Raw genomic sequence first — 20310 nt, 5'->3', positions numbered from 1 at the left:
AGAAAAGGAGGCTGAGGGGAGACCTTATCGCTGTCTGCAACTACCTGAAAGGAGGTTGTAGCATGGAGGGTGTTGGTCTCTTCTCCCAAGTAACAAGTGATAGGACAAGAGGAAACGGCCTTAAGTTGCACCAGGGGAGGTTTAGATTGGATATTAGGAAAAAATTCTTCATGGAAAGAGTTGTCAGGCATTGGGACAGGCTGCCCAGGGAAGTGGTGGAGTCACCATCCCTGGAGGTGTTTAAAAGGCGTTTAGATGAGGTTCTTAGGGACATGGTTTAGTGCTAGAGTTAGGTTATGGTTGGACTTGATGATCCTGAGGGTCTCTTCCAACCAAAATGATTCTATGATCAGTGATTACTTTCAGTTGGAGAAATGGTATATTAAATGTTTTCAGGCACTTCAGAAAACTTACCAGAAAATACTTAGAGAGAAAGAAAGTGCATTAGAAGCTAAATACCAAGCCATGGAGAGAGCTGCTACTTTTGAACACGACCGAGACAAGGTCAAAAGGCAATTCAAGGTATGGGTTGATTTTTCTTTTTCTGGGAAAATGACCAAAAAAAAAATAGATGTCACTTGGTCATATTCCTCCAATGAACTCTTCTCCAACAGCCTTCATGAAGATCTCTCTTCTTAAAAAAAAATGGAGTATCATAGCTGTAGCTGTCTGTTTCCTTTAAGATTTTCCTAGGCAAAATTCTCTGAAACTATGAGGAATAAATAGAAAATAACTTTTTAAATATTAAAAAGAGGGTATGCAGTGATGCATCTTAAACTGAATTCCTGCGTTATTTGAACACAGGAATACATTCATATTTGAGAGTGAAAAGAAAACGTGGGCTGTAATCTGACGCGTGCTGAAGGAATGTATAAACACAGAGTTCCATTATTTTTGAATAAATTTTACATATAGCATCGTCATGTTTAATACTTACAGCTTACATTAAAGGAAAGTGTGTATTGGTACATCTCTTTTGGCTGCTAAAATATGCTAGCCACTTAAAGACAAAAGTCTTTTCACTTTCTGGAGAGATGACTTGAAAGGCCAAGCTGGTGCTTCTGCTTTTCCCTTCCTTCAGATGATGATAGTTCTGCTGCCCAAAACAGGGCAACATCCAGTTTTTTCACTGTTTTCAAGATTCTTGATATCTTTAATTGTAACAGCTGTTAATGTTTGGCAGATATATAAAAAGAGGATTGGTTTTGACCTTATTTAAGGAAATGAGACTTGAAGAATATTTCAGCTCTTTGAATTTAAATCTAACTCCGTGTTTTCTTCTCCACGTGATGGTAAGGTTTTACAAACAGGACAGCTGGAGATGTTTGATCACTTTCTGTCTTAGGAAATTTAAATTTCCACAACAATAACAAGAAAATACAAGATTATATGGAAATGTAAAAAAAAATACATGGAAGAATAAAAGGGAACTTTGAAAAAATTATTACATGTGGTGATTTCAGAAGACAATAAACTTTAAAAGGTGAAGAAAGTTACTTGCAGTTTTTAATGAACTTCCTAAACTAATGCAGACTTCTGTCTTTCAAAAGAGTATGCTAAGGTTTAAAATGGTAAAATTTTAAAAATTAGATCGTTTAAAACTACGTTTTCCTGCTCATTTATAGGGTCCTGATGGCTTCTTGTTCACATTTTCCTGCCTTTGCTTGCTAATTGAATGCTAGAAACTTATTTTTCCAATTGAAAACAGATAACATGAATTCAGGAACTGCTATTGAATTTTAAAAGGTTTATATTTATTTTTCTTTTTCTTTCCTGCTTGTAGATTTTTAGAGAAACTAAAGAAAATGAGATTCAGGACTTACTGAGGGCCAAACGAGAGCTAGAAGCAAAACTTCAGAGACTCCAGGCCCAAGGAATCCAAGTGTTTGATCCTGAAGAGTCTGATTCTGATGATAATTGTACAGATGTTACAGGTGAGAATCCCCAGCATTTTGTATTGGGACATGACTGAAGTCTCTGAATAGTAAAGCATAATACATATGTTTATGTTCTTTTGAAAAAAGTTTTATTAATCCAAGTGAAAAGCAACAAAGTAGTTTAAAGGGTAAAAGCAGCTGACTTTTCAAGCTTGGTTTAGATTGTGGGAACCCCACGTTTCTGGTCTTATGAATGAATAGACGAAGAAAACAGAGGACTGTCTAGACAGTGTGACTTGTACATTTTTAAAAAATTGTTCCATGAACAATTCCGAGTTTTCTAGTATTTTCTGAGTTTTCTGATTCTAGATCTGAAAAGATCGTGTTCCAAACAATCCAAAATGCACACCCGAAACTAGAGGGAATCTTAGGTAGACTTACTGTCTATGGATCATGAAGTATGCCAGTCTCAGCTGCTGGACTTTACAGAATAGCAGAGTTAGATATTTAACAAACATGATCTGAACAGAAGAGTCATTTTATTGAATAATTTTTTGAAAGGGAAGCCCTAGAAAACATAATGTCATAGAAGGCAAAACCTTGTGTGTGCTGTAAGAGGTATTTGACAACATGAGAAGGATTCAGATACCTATATGATCACTCCTCTGATTCAAAATCGAGCAAAAGTTGCAGCACACAGCACCTTAACACTAGCACCTTAACACTCTTAAGGATGGCCACCATTGCTTCTTGCACCACTAAGGAGAAACTGCATGCAGGTGCTGTCACTTAACCTTTGTTTTGCTTATTGAGTTACATCAACAGTCACATCTTGGCAGGAATATACATACACAATCTTTAAAAGCAGGAATGTTTCAAAATGCACTGATTGGCTTTCTGCGTAGTAGTTATGTGTTTGATGAACTTTAGTGGTACAGATAGTCTTGTTTTCTTTTATATATTTTTTCTGTCTTTTGCGTTAAATTAATTTTTGAATTCCTACTTCCCTTCTTACGTTTTTCTAAGTATTTTTCAATTTCCTGATTTTCTCCACAAAAGATTTATCTAATGTCTTGAAAGTTGTATATTGATTGGCAGAAGTGTAATACAAGCATCTTACGAAGAGATAACTGTGAAAGCACTTCCACACAGCACAGAAAATGTATTCCAATCCTGACTTAGAACCACTTCGTGCTTTTTCAGTGCTGGAACATTCCTGAACAAAAGTTACTGATTTTATCATGTGCACAAATGACTGGAGCAATACTGTGAACTGTTTTTCTGATTTGTAATGCTAGTCAACATTTGAACCCAACAGATGTAAGCAATCCATATAATAACAAATATTAACAAATAACTTCATCTTTAGCAGCGTGGCTTCTCATTAACTTTGGACAAGTTCCCATGTAGAACTACAGGACACAAAGGTGTAAGCAAGTCTTCTAAAGGAGAAAAAATCATGTTCAGTGGCAAATGGGAGTAGGTTTCAGCTGGAGTATTTAAGACTAAACAATTTATCTTTTTCAGTGACAATGAAGAGGATTTTTTTATTGTTGTTTTCCAATTAGTAGCTACTGGGGCACAATCTGAATACTGGAATGGAGGAGCTTTGGGAAGTGAGCCATCCATGGGTAGTATGATGCAACTTCAGCAGTCATTCAGAGGGCCTGAATTTGCTCATAGCTCCATAGACGTTGAGGGACCATTTGCAAATATAAACAGGGGTAAGTAATGGTGGTTTGTTTTGCTGGGATTATAGGTGTCTATGTTGTTTTTCTATCCATTCTTAAGTAATTTTGTTCTTCCTTATCTCCTTTTCTGTCCATTCTGGGGTTATTCGGCTGAAGAGTTATTTGAAATTCTTCTCTGTAAAAATAAAAGGAGCTATAGCTGTACATGCTAAGTTATGTCTAATATACTTAGTGACTATGGTATGTGCAGCAGTGATTTTAACAAACAGCAGTGAATGGTACTTTGTTGTAAGTAAACCAAATACCATTTTGTTGCTTATGTTGACCAAGGAAGATAGTAATCTTTCTTTCAATGTCTGCTGGCTTTCTTTTTACCATTTATATTCAAAGTCTCTACTTCCTGAATATGAATGTTACATTCATATTAGAATAAACTACATCCCTGGTTTTTTTCATTGGATTTGCGTGGGTTTTGACTCTACTTAGGGGGCATTTATGGAAATCTGATTGCAAGACCAGGGTGTATGCATTGTTATGTGAATCAGTGGTGGATAATTTCTTATCAATATTTGTTGCTTGTGAACTTTGTTTCCCAAATGACCTCTTGTAAATTGTCTTCTGGTGTTCTGGTTTCCCTCACTGTTGTCCTAGCACTGGAACCCCTTCTGCATATACTTGACTTTGCTGGCAGTATCGTCCTTTTTTCTCTGATCCTTCAGGCTCTGATTCAGAAGCCTGTGCCTGCAAAGTGCGGGGGCAGGGTCTGCTCTGTAATGATTCCAGGTTCATCCACTAAGCCTTTCATCATCCATTGTGGTACTGAAAGGAGAACCTTTTCCTATCTTGAAAGAATGACCTGCCACAAAATGAAGAACCTAGGAAAGCTTTAAAATTCATTGCTTCTATAGGGAATTGACATACAGTACTACAGAAAGCAATGGATTTTATCTCAAGAAGAGGAAGTCCCCATAGTGTTTCTCTGTCGTTTATTCTCATGGTCTAATTGAAATGCACGTAGATCTGGAGGGAAAAAAATAATGGACTATTATGAATGATTTTATTATTGCTGCATATTTTTACTTATTTTAACAACTATCAGGTTGATTTTGTGGATACCTTTAATCAATCCTATTTAAAGGAAATATCATTGTAATGATAATATGAATATATTTAATGTTGTTTTGCCACATTATTAGTTATATGACATTATCAGATGATAAGGCTTCTCTAAATTCAAATTCATAAAATTAGTGTAAAAATGTTACTACCAGTTTAAATAAAATGTAGTATTCATAAAGTTAAGAGGTGATGACTTATCTGTTATGTAGTGTGATCAGTTGTGAAGATCTCTAGACTGGCTTTTTTTTTTTCATTGGCAGATGATTGGGATGCTGCTGTTGCCAGTTTATTACAGGTTACTCCTCTGTTTTCCCACTCTCTGTGGAGTTGCACAGTAAGATGTTTTATTATTAGTACTGATGAGACTCAACCAGAAGTGGACATCTTCATTAGAGTGAGTACCTCTCAAACTTATGCTGACTTAGATGCTGTTTTGTTTCCACTGTTATATTTACTCAGAAATTTGTCTATTATTTCTTCAAAGCTTTAGTAGAATCATAGAATCATTTCAGTTGGAAGAGACCTTCAGGATCATCGAGTCCAACCATAACTTAACTCTAGCACTAAACCATGTCCCTAAGAACCTCGTCTAAACACCTTTAAACACCTCCAGGGGTGGTGACTCCACCACTTCCCTGGGCAGCCTGTTCAAATGCCTGACAACCCTTTCTGTGAAGAATTTTTTCCTAATATCCAATCTAAACCTCCCGTGGTGCAACTTGAAGCCATTTCCTCTTGTCCTATCTCTTGCTACTTGGGAGAAGAGACCAACACCTTCCATGCTACAACCTCTTTTCAGGTAGTTGTAGAGAGCGATAAGGTCTCCCCTCAGCCCCTTTCTCCAGGCTAAACAGCCCCAGTTCCGTCAGCCACTCCTCATCAGACTTGTTCTCCAGGCCCCTCACCAGCTTCATCACCCTCCTCTGCACTTTCTGTGGTACCTACTACTAGTACCTCTCTAGTAGGTGTAGCCTGATTTCAGTGAAATTAGTGAAAGTATTGTCAAGGACTTCAGGGGAAGAAACCGCCTAGAGAAAAGAAACTGAGATTGATCTAGTAAGTCCTTAATGCTGTGCCTATCTAGTAGTAAAGCACCGTTATTAAAATTTGCTTTCAGAACTACTCACCAAAACTTCAGAGAGTCTGTGAAACAATGGGGTACTTCTTTCAAGTTGTTAATTTTTCAGCAGAAAATGAAAGGCCTCTTAAGGATGTAAGAAAATGGGAAATTGAAAAAAGTTCATTAGTCATTTTGCTCCTGCATTTAACTTTGCCAAGGTAAGTATTTTTCAAACTAGTTAAGCAAATGGAAACCGGTAATTCATGCTGAATGCATAGCACATTAAAATGTATGTGATGCTTTGCTTGGTACATCTCCTAAGCTAGTGTCTTCTAAGTGATACTCCTTCGAACTTTAGGTTTGCTAGTGCAGGCAGTTAAAAGAATATATCAGCTTTGTATCATTTCCTTTTTCTTGTAGCTACAGATTCTCTTCAAATACAGACAGAAAGATGTCTTCCTAATACAGAAATGTTTTGCTTTCCAAGAGCAGCTCTCTGTCATGGGTATTTATGGAGTCTTAGGAATTCTAGATGCCTGGCATGAATGTCCACAGTGTTTTTCGTTTGCTTATCTAGCCTTACATCTGTCTGGTATTTTGATTTTATTCTGTCACATTAATTTCTATCTTTGGCTATTTTTAGGACTGATTTCATGGCTCTCCTGTGTGGAACGTTATGCTAACTTTCTACAGCTTAATGTACTGAAGTCATGATGTTTTATGACAAATAGTGATGCAATGTGTTCTGTTTGTTCAATGAGTAATTTCCTGATCCTCTAGAAGAAGAAACATGACTTACCAAATGACAAACACCAAACTAGGGATACTTTTAGAATTGTGTTAGGACTCTTCCTGTTATGCATTTGGGAATTTTGGGCAGAGTTTGGTTTTGATATTTGGAGGAGGGAGGAGTGTCCCTTTGTTGAAGAAGAGAGAAAAAGGGATTAGAAAAATTAATATTAAGGATCACAGAGTGGTCATTCCAAAACATCTGTATGAATGCAAAAATCTGAATATACTGGTATGCATTAAGTTTCATATTAGGGGTAGATTTTGAACTCCAGGGATTTCAAATACTTTTGTATTTTTAGAGCTTTTGTGTTAGCTAGACCTGCTGTTTCTGTAAATAAAACATCTGTCTGCAGAGGATTAAATGCTGATTTAAGAAACTAGTAGCTAGGATTTACAACAGTGGAGTGCTTCAGGGAACAGCCGAGTACCACAGAAGATGTCGATTCGTTTCCATAGAGGGATAAGACTAGAGCTGCCATACATTTATGCTCTTGGAAAGATAATGTCAGCTGCTGAGGGTATATTGGTACTCCGAGGGGATACTGTTGCTAAATAACCCAGTTGTATGTATGTGGGTCACAAGTGTTTAAGAAATAAATACAAAACCAAAACCAACCCGAAACCAAACCACACGTGCACAAAACACAAACAAACCAAAACAAGCAAATGAAAAAACACCACCACAAAGGAGTGTTCCTCCCCACAGTGTTCACTTAGAGAGTTTCTTTTAGATAGACTGTGATTAAAATTGTAGTGCTCATATAAAGAACATAATATTTCAGAGATCCTATGTGCTGTTTTCAGCATCCCAGAGTTGTATAGTTCTTTCTGTGGAACAGCAGTAGATTTTTGGGAATGATATCCATAGATATCATTCACATGTATAAATACAAAGTGCTTTTGAGTTTAGAGGTGTATATTTCAAGCCCTATAAATTGAAAGACTCTCCTACAAGTACTAAAGGAATTTTCCTAAAAAGGTCGAGGAATAGAACAGAGCCTTCAAATAAGTGATAGCAGAGCATGCGTATAATGCTTATTAATTCTGTGAGAATCCATGTTCTTTCCATGCATGGCAATTGCCTTTCACTCTGCCTTTTGGTATGACAGGAAGATCAGCTTTTAATTTACAAAGCAGTAATCATAGATATTAATAAATGACTTAAATGTGTTTGGTATGAGTAGCATAAATTTCTCTCTTCCCTTTTCCTTGCTTCAGAGTTTATCTTAAATTCTCTGCTGAAGTATTTTCCTGCCCTTTGTTGTAAATAGATATGACTTTTGAATTAGATTTTGCAGTGAAACCCAGCTTTGGAGCTCATGTTGATTGAACTGTTTACTACAGCAGTGTAATATAGCACAAGAATGCTGATTTCCAATCTAGTTGTTTGTTGGAGGACTGCGAAGAAGCCTTTTTGAGAAATCCAGAAGAAAAACCCCGGCTAATTTACCACAGAAAGGAGGATGGCAGAATCAGTTCCGTCTCAGTGCAACAGCTAATTGAGCAGATTTCTTCCGTGAACAAAGCAAAGGTATGGCATTTTAAAGAGTGTTGAATTTCCCTGCTATAAACAACATCAAGTGCTAGCAGTCCCAGATTTTAGGAGAAATTGCATTACACTCATTGCTCATTATACAAGGAGATTGATGAAGCTGAAATTGATGAATGTTACGAAATTTTAATTAGCAGAGGAGAAAAAAAGTCACTACATCTTCATAGAAAAAAAAATCCCTGTTTTATAAGGATAGAATTTCTCACCTGTGTTTAGTCATTTAAATGGCAAAGTTATTTATCTGAGGTACTTCTGTAGCCACTGAGGAGAAAGAAGTGTACCTCCAGAGGAATTCCTGCCATCTGAAAATAGATCATAGAATGAATCATAGAATGGTTTGGGTTGGAAAGGACCTTAAAGATCACCTAGTTCAAGCTCCTTTGCTATTGGCAGGGATGCCTTGCCCTAGACCAGGTTGCTCAAAGCCCCGTCCAACCTGGTCTTGAACACTTCCAGGAATGGAACATCCACAGCTTATATCCACCTGTTCCAGTGCCTCTCCACCCTCATGGTGAAGAATTTCTTCTTTATATCGAAATCTGCCATTTCCCTCCAGTACCTGCAGACGCATCTCATCAGGTCTCATGAACTTATGCACGTTCACGTTCCTTAGATGATCTTGAACCTGGTCTTCTCCTACAGTGGTCAGTTCTTCATTGTCCCAGCTCCTGCCTTTGCCTTCTGTGACTTGAGTGGTTTGGCTATAACACTTGCCAGTGAAGACTGAGGCAAAAAAAGTCATTGAGTACCTCAGCATTCTCCATAACCTGAGTAACCAGGTCTCCCTTTTCCTTCTGGAGAGAGCTCACATTTTCCCTAGTTTTCATTTATCACCGTTGTACATATAGAAGATTTTCTTGTTGTCCTTGATGTCTCTGGCCAGATTTAGTTCTATCAGGGCTTTAGTTTTCCTAACCTGACCCCTGGCTGCTCACACAGTTTCTGTGTATTCCTTCCAAGCTACCTGTCCTTGGTTCCACCCTGTGTAGGCTTTTTTGTTTTGTTTGGGTTTGGCCAGGAGCTCCTTGTTCATTCGTGCAGGCTTCCTGGTGGTTTTACCTGGCTTCCTCTTTGCTGGGATACATCGCTCCTGAGCTTGAAGGAGGTGATCCTTGAATATCAACCAGCTTTCATGGGCCACTCTCTCTCCAGGGCATTATCCCATGGTACTCTACCAAGCAGATCCCTGAGGAGGCCAAAGTCTGCCCTCCGAAGTCGAGGGTAGTGAGCTTGCTGTGAGACCTCCTCACTGCCGTAAGGATCTTGAACTCCACCATTTCATGGTCACTACAGCCAAGGCTGCCCTTGAGCTTCACATTCCCTACCAGTCCCTCCTTGTTAGTGAGAACAAGGTCCAGCGGAACAGCTCTTCTCTTTGGCTCCTCTGTCACTTGAAGAAGGAAGTTATCATCAGCACATTTCAGGAACCTCCTGGATTGCTTATGCCCTGCTGTATTGTCCCTCCAACAGAAACTGGGGTGGTTGAAGTCCCCCGTGAGGACCAGGGCTTGTGAACATGAGGCTGCTCCTGCTGGTCCTATAGAGGACCTCATGTGCTCGGTTGTCCTGGTTGGGTGCCCTGTAGCAGACCCCTGCTATCAGTTGCCATTTATTTCCCTCTACAGAGAGAACTGTTGAGAACAGCTGAAACTAGGTGCCCAACATCTAAAGTTTAGGCAACGTGAATCCTACCTAAGAAATGCAACAGAATGGAATTTAAATGTGTTCCGTAATGTTTTTGTTGGAAGTCCTAGATACTGTTCCCAGTTGGGTTCAGAGTTGTGTCATGCTTTGCCATTTACTTTTTCAGACGATTGATCATACTGGAGGTGTGGAGGAAGGAGCGTATGAGATCTATAGTTGTGTGGAAAAGATAATTAAACAGGTAGAGTACATGATGCATTTCAGCTTTTTCTGTTCCTACTCTGATTTATGATCTTAAATGATGTCAGTGTGATTAATATATGCTACTTAGAGGTAATTCAAAGGATCCTTTTGTGTTTTATCATCCATATCTGGCAAGCAAAGAAATCTGCAAGTGGAAAATAAAAACCAAAACTGATCAGTGGTTTTATGGACACAAGTAGAAATAACAGGGCAAAGAGATCTGTTTGTGGCCTAAATTCTCTTTTACTTTCTTTTTATCTATATCATAGCATAAGGAAAAATTGTATATTCCATTCTCTCCTTATCGTTCCTTGCGGTGAATTGCTTCCACTATGAGAAGATTATAAACAATGTCTTGAGACCTGTGCATTCAGAGTTAACTTGGTTTCATCTAATTTCTCATTTATTTATGTTCTCTGTTAGCCTAAAAGGAAATGAGCATATTGATCTTAGTAGAGCCACACTCATATACAGTGGAATTGAGACATAACACCAAATGTGCCTGCACTGTTAAGAATTGCAGTTGCGATTTTCTCCTTGTAATTTTCTTTTTACTTAGGATATATTGGGGTGTGAAATGACCGAATTAGAAGGCAAGGATTTGGGTAATAAGGAGGAGTCCACTGCTCCTGAAGAAGAAGTTTTCGGTGATGTATTGTGGGATGCGCATGATGAACAAGAACAGATGGAAGCTTTTCAGCAGGCCTCTAATTCAACATGTGAGCTGGGATTCGAGAAAGTAAGTGCACTGGAAATGTATATGGACGAAGAGAAAGTCATCACTCACTTCTGTCTCTTGTTTGGCAAGTTGTACTTCTACAGAAGCAGCTGTGTCTTGAGAGCATCCTTGAGGCTATTACTCCTTAGGCCGGAAGAAGCCATATGTCTTGTATAGATGACATATTTGTTTTCTGGGAGAGATGCCAGTTTGTGTGTTGTTGAATGACATTGATGAAGAAGCAGTTGTTCCTGCACTAGAGAAAAGCACTATAACAGTGTGCCAGAAGCAGGGTGTCCTCCTAGGCTTTGGTTGTCAATAGAAAAGGCTCTGAATGCCTTTTTTTTTTGAGGCAATCCAAGCTGTGTCTTGACAGCTGGAGTTAGGTCTTTCAGAGGTGACTAAAGAAAAGATTTCATCTCATCAAGCAGCCATACGTATGTGAGAAGAACACAGGAAACTTAGAAGTACAGAGCTGCTGAATAGCTCCATACTTATTACTTGAAATAAAATTTTTGAAACATTTCAAATTGGTGGTATCAGGGACAGTTATATGTACGGAAGGTATAGCGAATATAAGAAGAAAAAACATTGAAGTGGTCATGGAAAGTGATGCGACAGTTGATTTGCACAACGTTACTTAGTTACAATGTAACATAAGCATGCGGTTTCTGTGATACTGTATTTAAATTTTTAGTACCTCTATTTTACTAGCACAATTTTATATTTGACTTCATGACTTGTATGTTTGCAATGGTTTGGAGAATTGTGTCCTCTTTACTGCAGTCTAGAACAGCAAAATAATAGAACATTAATAGGAAAAATACCTGTGTATATCTTAATGCACCTCCACTTCTTTTTTGCAGACAAAATATTTCTCCCAAGTGGATGAAGGGTGGTTTGTGTTCTTGTCATCCTGAACTCTGCTACAGCACTCTTGGGCATTCATGTGGTGTGCCTCAAAATATCATTCATGGCAACTTTGAAGGCAACCATATCCAGTGCAGTGGAGTAGTTGGGGGAGATGGGGGTGAGGAAGCCTGAACAAACATAGTACTCAATTGCTCTCCTGTAGTAACACTAATTCAGTTTATTAGCATTTCAGTATTTATTCCCTTACCTTAATAAATCTGTACATGCGGTTTGTATCTAGATTGTTTATATCATCAAGCACTCTATATCTCCCTTAAACAGTGGAATATTTGTAATGATTGTTTATTTTTTATAGTATTATGAACGTCTAAATGACCTAGTAGCAGCACCAGCACCAATTCCACCTCTGCTTGTATCGGGAGGACCAGGCTCTGGGAAATCTCTTCTTCTGTCAAAATGGTAGTTTAAACTTTTTTTTTTTTTTTGGTATGAATGAAACTTAAGAAAAAAGGTTCCATTACATTTCAAAGATCATATCAGTTTAATTAGATGTAAAATGGGAGCATTTACAAAGCAATGAAGTTATAGAAGCATCCTGGAAAGATTTGTAAGAACTGAGTAGGTAATGCCATCTGGACTGCCTTTCACATCTCTCTGACTCCAGTTGCAACACCCTACAGATCTGTCTTCGCACAGCATTAAGAAGTGGTTTCAGTAGCTCAATAGTGTTGCCTATCTCTGATACACAAGAGGGGTTCTTTGGAGTCTTTTTAACTGAAATAAAGGAAAGATCAGACCTAGTAATTTATCATAGAAATGCATTTTATGGTCACTTTTAGGCTATGACAAAATTTGCTGACATAAAAATAAATGGATAATGTCATTACTTCTTGAAAGCTTAGTGACATGTGACTGTCCAGTGCCAGGAAGGGCACTTGTTAATGGCTGTCAGTACTGTAGAAAGCTGAAGTGGAATCTTGCATAAAAAGTTCAATTATAGCTCAGGAAATGTCTATCCTATTTTGTAAGATAAACACGAAACACCTCTAGGTCAGACACTCTGTGTCCTTTGGCAAAACTGATAGTTTTTCTTTGAGATATATTTGCAAAATTATAGTCTGTTAAGTGCCCTTTTTTTTTCTTCTCTCATTAGGATTCAGTTGCAACAGAAACATTCACCAAACACTCTAATTCTTTATCACTTTGTTGGGAGGCCCATGTCTACTAGTTCAGAATCTGCACTGATAATTAAGCGTCTTACTTTAAAGGTATGCCGTATTATTACATACCTTGCATTGTGTGATTCTTTGGAAAGTGCATGTGTGTGTATGTCAAAAGATAACATTTGGTACAGGTTTTTCTACATCAGTTAAGAGTAATACATATGTAAAGCATTATAGAATGGGGCCATCTGATCCTATACATTGAATGCAGATCAGTTAAATAGCATCACTGGGATATTTTAATAGATTTCCATTAGCAGTTATGCTTCCAGTGACCTATATTGATGGCTTATAAAGCCATATAAGCTTCTTCCAAAATTTCCTGCCATCTGGCCGATGGGAGAGGCAGGTGGTACTTTTTCTGGCTTTGTGCTTAGGAACCTGAGGCTGTATTCACGAATTGGCACCATATCATTCCTAGACTAGTTTCTCTCCTATGTTTATTTATTTTTTAATTATGGGTTAGATATGTGGGGAATAAGTGAGGGGTATTTTTGTACCAGGGTCTGAGCTTTGTTTTTCTTTCACAGGGTGGCACTAAGAACCTCACAGGACTAAAACCTTTAGAAAAATGAACTCAGTTGTGCTTTCCTTCCAATTTTCTTATGTATTTTAGAAGTTTGCCTGTTCAACCCGTGAAACTTTTAAGCTCTTTAAGTCTCCAAATTCCTTGTCCATTGTGCAAACTCAGGTTATCTCTCTAGAATTTACACAATGAGTTCGATAAATATTCTTTGTTCTGCATATGCCAGCTTTCTGCATATACTAGAGGGAAAGAATTCTGTGTGAACTTGACTAGAAAAATTGCCCAAAATCATATATAGGGTTGGGTTTTTGTGTGTTATGTGTCTATAGGACTTGCTTTCAACTATCCTAGTTTATTTTTAAGGTAGAATTTGTTACATATGTTTATACTGCAGCTTATGCAACACTCTTGGTTAGTGTCACCTCTGACTTTGGATCCAGCTAAACTTCTGGAAGAGTTTCCTCGCTGGCTGGAAAAGCTTTCTGCACGTCATCAAGGCAGCATTATTATAATTATTGATTCTATTGACCAAATACAGGTATGTTTTTGAAATACTGTTTGTCAGTCTAAAGAAACTTTGTTGTAATAGGTTCAGCTATATGTATCTAATGGAAATATTAATGTTTGCTTTGCTCTGAAGAACACGTACAGAAAATATTTTTGCGAAAATTGCAGATGAGTTAAAATACAGTATTTCATTTTTATAGATAAAATTTGTGTTTGGTTGATTTGGTTTTTTTTCCTAAATTTATCTCAACACAATAATTTTTGAGCAGTCCAGTTAGATTATTTATCCACAAGTTGAAGGCTGTGAGCCGACTTATTGGGCATGTAAATAGCCTAGTCTTTTGAGGTGAATATTTCAACAATACTATTCTATCTGCTATTTAATGTACAGACATGCTGATAAATATCATTTAGTACCATTTCAAGAGCTGGATTGTGAACAATTTTTAAGAAGACTGGAGAATGTAAGACTCCTTTCACTGAGCTGTACAGTTAATAGAATGTATCAACCTCTGGCATTTATTTTGAACAGCCTTTGTATTAAGTAACCAAAATTTGTTTTTAAGCAAGCTGAGAAGCACATGAAATGGCTGATAGATCCACTGCCAGTGAATGTGAGAGTGATTGTATCAGTGAATGTGGAAACATGTCCACAGGCGTGGAGGTATGTTGTATTTCTGAGATGCCTGGGTTAGAGTTGTTATTCTAAATTACAGTTACTGGTTGAGGAGCAAACAGCCAGATTTGTAAAGATAGGATAAGGTTTTGCAACCACTGAAGACAATGAAAGCTTCTCCTTTGTAACTGCAGTGAGGACAGATTTTAGGTGTTGTGAAACCAGATTTGTGGATAATAATTATAAAATAATATATCAAATAGATGATGCACAATGGAATTGCTCACCACCTGTCAGTCAATACGCAGCCAGTTTCCAAGCAGCGGTCCCCCCAGCTAAATGTTCCCTAGTTTATATACTGAGCATGATGTCATATGGTATGGAATATCCCTTCGGCCAGCTGGGGTCAGCTCTCTTCGCCATGTCCCCTCCCAGCTTCTCGTGCATCTCCAACCTCCTGGCTGAAAAGTCCTTGACTTGTTATAAACATTGCTTAGCAACATCCAAAACATCCCTTTATTATCAATGTTCTTCTCATACTGAATCCAAAACTCAGCACTATACCAGCTACTAGGAAGAAAATTAACTCTATCCCAGCCGAAACCAGGACAAGCTTCAATTACTGCTTTGGTATAAATCTTTAAAGAGTTCTGGAACTTTGATGGCTTTTTTTTTTCTTTTTGTGTGCTATTTAATAAGGTCTGAACATAACTTTGTTCTCTCTTACCAAAGGTTGTGGCCCACTCTTCATCTTGATCCACTGAATTCCAAAGATGTTAAATCTCTCATTAGTGCAGAATGTAACTTTGCAAATGTTAAATTGACTAAAGAGCAGGTATGTCTGTTGCAGTTCTTCTAAAGTACCTTACTGTTATATAACTTGTAATGAAAACACGGAAAGGTGAAATAAGTACAGCTGCCAAAAGGAAGTATTATATTTAGCTAAGTAAATACTGCTCAAGATGGGACACGGTTTGAGCATTTTTACCCCATGGCTCATAGTGCTCAAACACAGATGGAACAGCATAAATTATTAACACAAAAATAGTGGAGTTGCATATATTGCTGTAAACACATTCTTTTATTTTAGAGCAATAGAAAGTTTAGTATTGCATAATACTGTAAAAATGATAGGCAGAGTCAGGAAAAAGGTATTTACCTCTTTGCCTTGGAGACTGATTCTGTAAGGTAATCCTTGAGAGATGTAATGATTAGATCATAACTTTTTAAATCTTAAATTCAGAAGGACACCTTCGCTTGTATGCTCCTATAACTAGAAAAAAGCAGTATTTTGTGTGGTAGTTATCATGTCACAGTCTTGAGATGTTATAGATAGAAGCTTATCTAGAACTTCTATTGCCTTGTCAGTGAACATTTTATTGGTATGGTTAATTTCATCTTGGCTCACGGATTTTCTTTCAAATGTTGTAGGAAAAGAAGCTTGAGAGACATTGTCGTTCTGCCACAACTTGCAATGCTTTGTATGTCACTCTCTTGGGCAAAACCATTGCTTGGTAAGTTGAGATGATGTTGAAATTACTGTGCTCATCACTAGACTGGAAGACTTAAAGTAGGTTTGTTAGCATTTTGAAATACATTCATTTAACACAGAATGGATCTCATTAAGAACAAACAGTGGAGCAGTGTACAAAGTTTTCCCCCTTCACTGACTGTGAAAACAATGGGAGGAAAGATCAGGTTGTGTACAATCACCATTTTGGTACTAAATGCAGTTGTATCTGTCTGTTTTCAGCTCTTCAGTTTTTATTTTATTTTAATGTTGTTCTGCTTCCTCGATATGTTAGTTGCTTCAGTGCTTTTCAGAGGTATTTGGAGAATGTGATATCGTTTTGTTAAACAGTTTAATTCAGGTCTGTTGTATTTACTGATGTACCAGATAGTTTGCCTTATAGATTTTTAAGGCTAAATGGAGGTTCAACAACTATTTAGTTTAACATCCTGCATATGGTATTTTTCCCTATAATTCCTGCTGTGGAGAAAATAAATCTTCCCTCTTGTGCAAGGGAATACTTAATAAGTGCATTGGCGTATTATTAACCTAGACTTCATCTTGTTGAGAAAGATGCATTTTTAGTTTAGAGACTCCCAGAAGATGATACACTGATGGATAATTTACTCTGGGTGACTGATTTTCATTGGTTTTTTTGTTTCTGTTTTATGTCCTAAAATGCTTAATTGCTCTTGAAAACATGCTTTGTAAATGCATTAAGTGAAACAGCAGCATGTGGTTTTATCTTTATCCAGCCTGATGTTCTTATTCGGTACTCCTGCTGGAGGAAAAAAAACCACTGCAACACACTTTTTTTTTTTTTTTAAATAAAAATGTTGCAATTATTTAGAAAAATGAGACAATATGACAGAAGGTGGCTTCGGGAATTCACCTCTTCTGTGTTTAATCTCACCAGATGCTGTGCACCTTTTAAACACAGTAAGAATTCAGAGCACTTTTGAGATAGACCTCTTCAGTAGTTTCAATTCATCTTAGCCAAATTTAGTATGCTAAACCGTGCCCTTTTTGTCCTTCTGCGTAGTGTCGGAAATACAGGAAGTATTGATGAAACCCTTCAACAGTGTTTCCAATGTCAAGACACAGTATCACTGTACAGGCTCATCCTGAGATCAATTCGAGAGTCATTGCAGAATGATAAAGAGAAAGGTTTTTTGAGAGAGGTAAGCAGAGAATGCGTCAGTATTTCTACAGGTAATGTATATCCTTCCTGGAAAGAGTGTTTCTTAAAAGTAAATATGTCATGTTGGTTCATATGTATGATTCAGAGATTACTGTATTATTAGTATAGAAGGGACAATTTTATTAATCATATCTATTGCATAACTATAGAACATATAACTGCTTTGTGTTAAATTTCAACCAAGTCATTGTTGCACAAAACAGAGAACTTTTCCACCATAATAAGATACAGAATTAGCGCTTCCTTGCTGATCACTACCCTGATCCAATGAGTAACTACATTGAACATGGTAAATGTAATCAAAACCTGGCATCTCTGAATACAGGGCATCACTTATTAGATTTCTGATTCCTCTTCCTACCATTGCAGAATTTCCCTGTTGTGTGGAACATTTTTTTTTTTACTAGAACATGATACTCGATAATTGCCAGAAGTTCATTGGTGCTGGCAGCATAAGACCTTCAGCATTTTTTACTTAGATGGAAGTTCCTTGTGATAATGGGGTTATTTTCCCCCAGTGTTTTAGAGGAAAGTCTAAGAGCCATTTGTTTGGCCCAGAGTGTCCCATTTGGTGCTTTATCTATTAGAATATTAATCCATTAGCACTAAGAGTTGTACTTTGCGGACAGAAGAGGGAAAGGGCTTGTGTAGGCAGGTTTTTTTTCTCCCTTGATGTATGAAGTTATACACAGTGATACACAGTATTTTTCTTGGAATTTCAGTGTAACCGAGCTCTGCAGCAAATATTCTTAACTCTGTAAAATCATTTTTCTGCTTTTTGTAGATACTGTGTGTCATTGGTGTTAGCCACAATGGTGTGAGTGAGTCAGAGCTGATGGAACTTTATCCTGAACTGTCTTCTGCAGTGTTAGCCTCGCTTGTTCACAGCCTGCACAAAATGTGTTTGCTGACATACGGATGTGGTTTGCTAAAGTTCCAGCACCTCCAGGTAAATTTTGTAATTTTAAACACATGCAAGTGAAACTCCACCCCCTAAGCCCCTCTGTTTTTTAGTTAAGTTCTGTTGTTAACTAGGTAGGCTGTGGTATATTTGTGTTTGCTCATCTATTTTCCTTAACATCTGGTCTGATGTTAGAATCACCTTGACAACTACTACAGCTGTGATACCAGTATTGGTCAGTATTGGTCAGCAGTTGAAAACCTGGCATGTAAAACCATCAGAAATTTCTGATTTATTATTTATTAACCCCATGTGTCCTGGAAAACACTAAGTGCTCAAGAAAACAAGCACAATTGAAGGAGAAGGGAATATTATTTGAACAACCAGAGCTTTGCTCTAATGTAAGACAGTCTGTTTGTAGTGCCTTTGTCATCAAAAGACTTTCAGTTCTACAACATGAGATGCGTTTCATAAAGAAATCTTGCATAGCGCTCTGTGTATCTTCAGCACTTAATAAAAAATTAAATGTATTCTCTTTCGCTTAATTATACTCTCTTTCAGGCTTGGGAGATGGTGAGACTAGAGTATATGGGAGAAGGTGAAAATGTTATTTCTGCCTATAGACAAAAACTAGTGGAGTATTTCACCATGCAGCTAAGGTAGGTCAGAATTCCTCAAGATGTGCTAAATTGCAGGCTTTATGCCTCATGGATATTTTTGTTTTCTTCTATAGCTTATTTGTCTCATTTCAGTAAATCGTTATGGCAAAATAACTCTGCAAAGCCTTAGTTATCAGTTTAGCAGTTTATTATTGATACGTTGCTTTTTAATCTCGGAAGAGATTGAGGACTATGGAGGGGAATGGGCATATAATAAAGTTATCATGTGGAAAGGTAGGGCATAAATTTATACCACGTCAGTTATTTTGTGGTAATGGACCCCATGTAGATTTTTAACTCCCAATAAATGCTAGGAAATTTGAGGTTGCTTGGAACTTGAAGAAGCAGAAGAAGACCACTAGTGTCGAGCAGGCAATTAGCACATAGACAAGAGGAGGTTCAGTAGAACAGCTGAACAGCTGCAAGTTCATATCCAGTTTGAAAGCTGACTTGCATTTACAGTCCTGAGTGAGTGTGTCCCAGCTGCGGGCGAGCGCTTACTGCTTCCCAGAGCATGCACTGTTGGGTAGCAGAAAGCCAAGAGGGCCACAGTTTGCCAGGCAAAAGAGGCACAAAGGGACAGTGGGCTGCTGCAGGGCTGCAGTCCTGTGCCAGCAGGCACAGACTAGCCCGTATGGGAGGGAGGAGCAGCTTCCTGTGAGGTACCTGGGGGTTCCAGAGCCCTCTGAGGTGAAATTTGAGATTAAAATGAAGATGTGAGAAAATGGTGTACATAGGTCTAATAGTACTTCGTCTGTTTAGACATTCAGATATGGCAAATTGTACGCTTACCTAGTTTTCACATCAAATTGACAATTTCCGTTAGGCCTGTGAGTTTTCATTTTGATTTGCTTCTCTTTCAATAGTCGAGATCGAGTGACTTGGAGAAGTGCAGATGAACTCCCCTGGCTCTTCCAACAGCAGGGCGATAAGCAAAAGCTACACAAGTGTCTTCTGAACCTCTTTGTATCCCAAAACCTTTACAAAAGGTACAAAGGTAGCCACTCCTCTGGCACTTATAAACATTTTGAAGTAATTACAAAAGGTACAAAGTTAGCCACTGCTTGGGCACTTCTAAACATTTTGAAGTAATTCTTGTCAATATAAATCAGAAACGGATAGATATAGATTAAAGGAAATTAAATAGTACAGGCTGAAATGCTGCATGCTGTTGTCATGTAAATAATCTATTTTTTTCTATTCTGTTAATACCTGGGGGTTGGTAAAGAGATAAATACTGCTGTTGAAGAGCATTAGTCTCCATGGATTGTCTGTGTAGACACTGTAGCATAAAGACAAAATTCATGCATATGGCCCTTTTCTTCTAAGCTAGCATCAGTCTGAATAGAGGGGTATCAGAGATAAGATGAGCTTCTTATTTCCTTGTTGAAACAGGGGACATTTTGCAGAATTGCTGAGTTACTGGCAGCTGGTTGGGAAAGATAAGAGCTCTATGGCAGCTGAGTATTTTGACTCTCTGAAAGAATATGAAAAAAGCTGTGAGGGAGAGGAAAGTATGATCTGCCTGGCTGATCTTTATGAGACCCTGGGACAGTTTCTTAAGGACCTAGGTCTTCTCAGTCAGGTAAGTACATTTA

At 37.8% G+C, this 20310-nt stretch overlaps 1 protein-coding gene across 2 annotated transcripts in view; it reads left to right on the top strand.

Moving 5' to 3' along the window:
• NPHP3 (nephrocystin 3) overlaps positions 1-20310 on the top strand; it is a 31020-nt gene that overhangs the window by 1009 nt on the left and 9701 nt on the right. Inside the window, exons 2-20 of one of the 2 annotated variants that reach the window (XM_065629797.1) lie at positions 397-522; positions 1784-1934; positions 3449-3601; positions 4948-5081; positions 5805-5965; positions 7923-8070; positions 9902-9976; positions 10538-10717; positions 11925-12028; positions 12723-12837; positions 13713-13856; positions 14392-14489; positions 15174-15276; positions 15873-15955; positions 16994-17132; positions 17937-18101; positions 18615-18712; positions 19579-19701; positions 20108-20297. In XM_065629797.1, the coding sequence (XP_065485869.1) occupies positions 397-522; positions 1784-1934; positions 3449-3601; positions 4948-5081; positions 5805-5965; positions 7923-8070; positions 9902-9976; positions 10538-10717; positions 11925-12028; positions 12723-12837; positions 13713-13856; positions 14392-14489; positions 15174-15276; positions 15873-15955; positions 16994-17132; positions 17937-18101; positions 18615-18712; positions 19579-19701; positions 20108-20297 (2490 nt within the window). Of the gene's footprint in view, positions 1-396; positions 523-1783; positions 1935-3445; positions 3602-4947; positions 5082-5804; positions 5966-7922; positions 8071-9901; positions 9977-10537; positions 10718-11924; positions 12029-12722; positions 12838-13712; positions 13857-14391; positions 14490-15173; positions 15277-15872; positions 15956-16993; positions 17133-17936; positions 18102-18614; positions 18713-19578; positions 19702-20107; positions 20298-20310 lie in introns of both variants that reach the window. The other variant, XM_065629796.1, reaches the window with a different exon arrangement.

Source organism: Caloenas nicobarica, chromosome 2 (genome assembly GCF_036013445.1).
Source record: "Caloenas nicobarica isolate bCalNic1 chromosome 2, bCalNic1.hap1, whole genome shotgun sequence".
Taxonomy (NCBI): domain Eukaryota; kingdom Metazoa; phylum Chordata; class Aves; order Columbiformes; family Columbidae; genus Caloenas; species Caloenas nicobarica.
The sequence above is the reverse complement of the archived record's forward strand: the minus strand, read 5'-3'. Positions and strand labels throughout refer to the sequence as shown.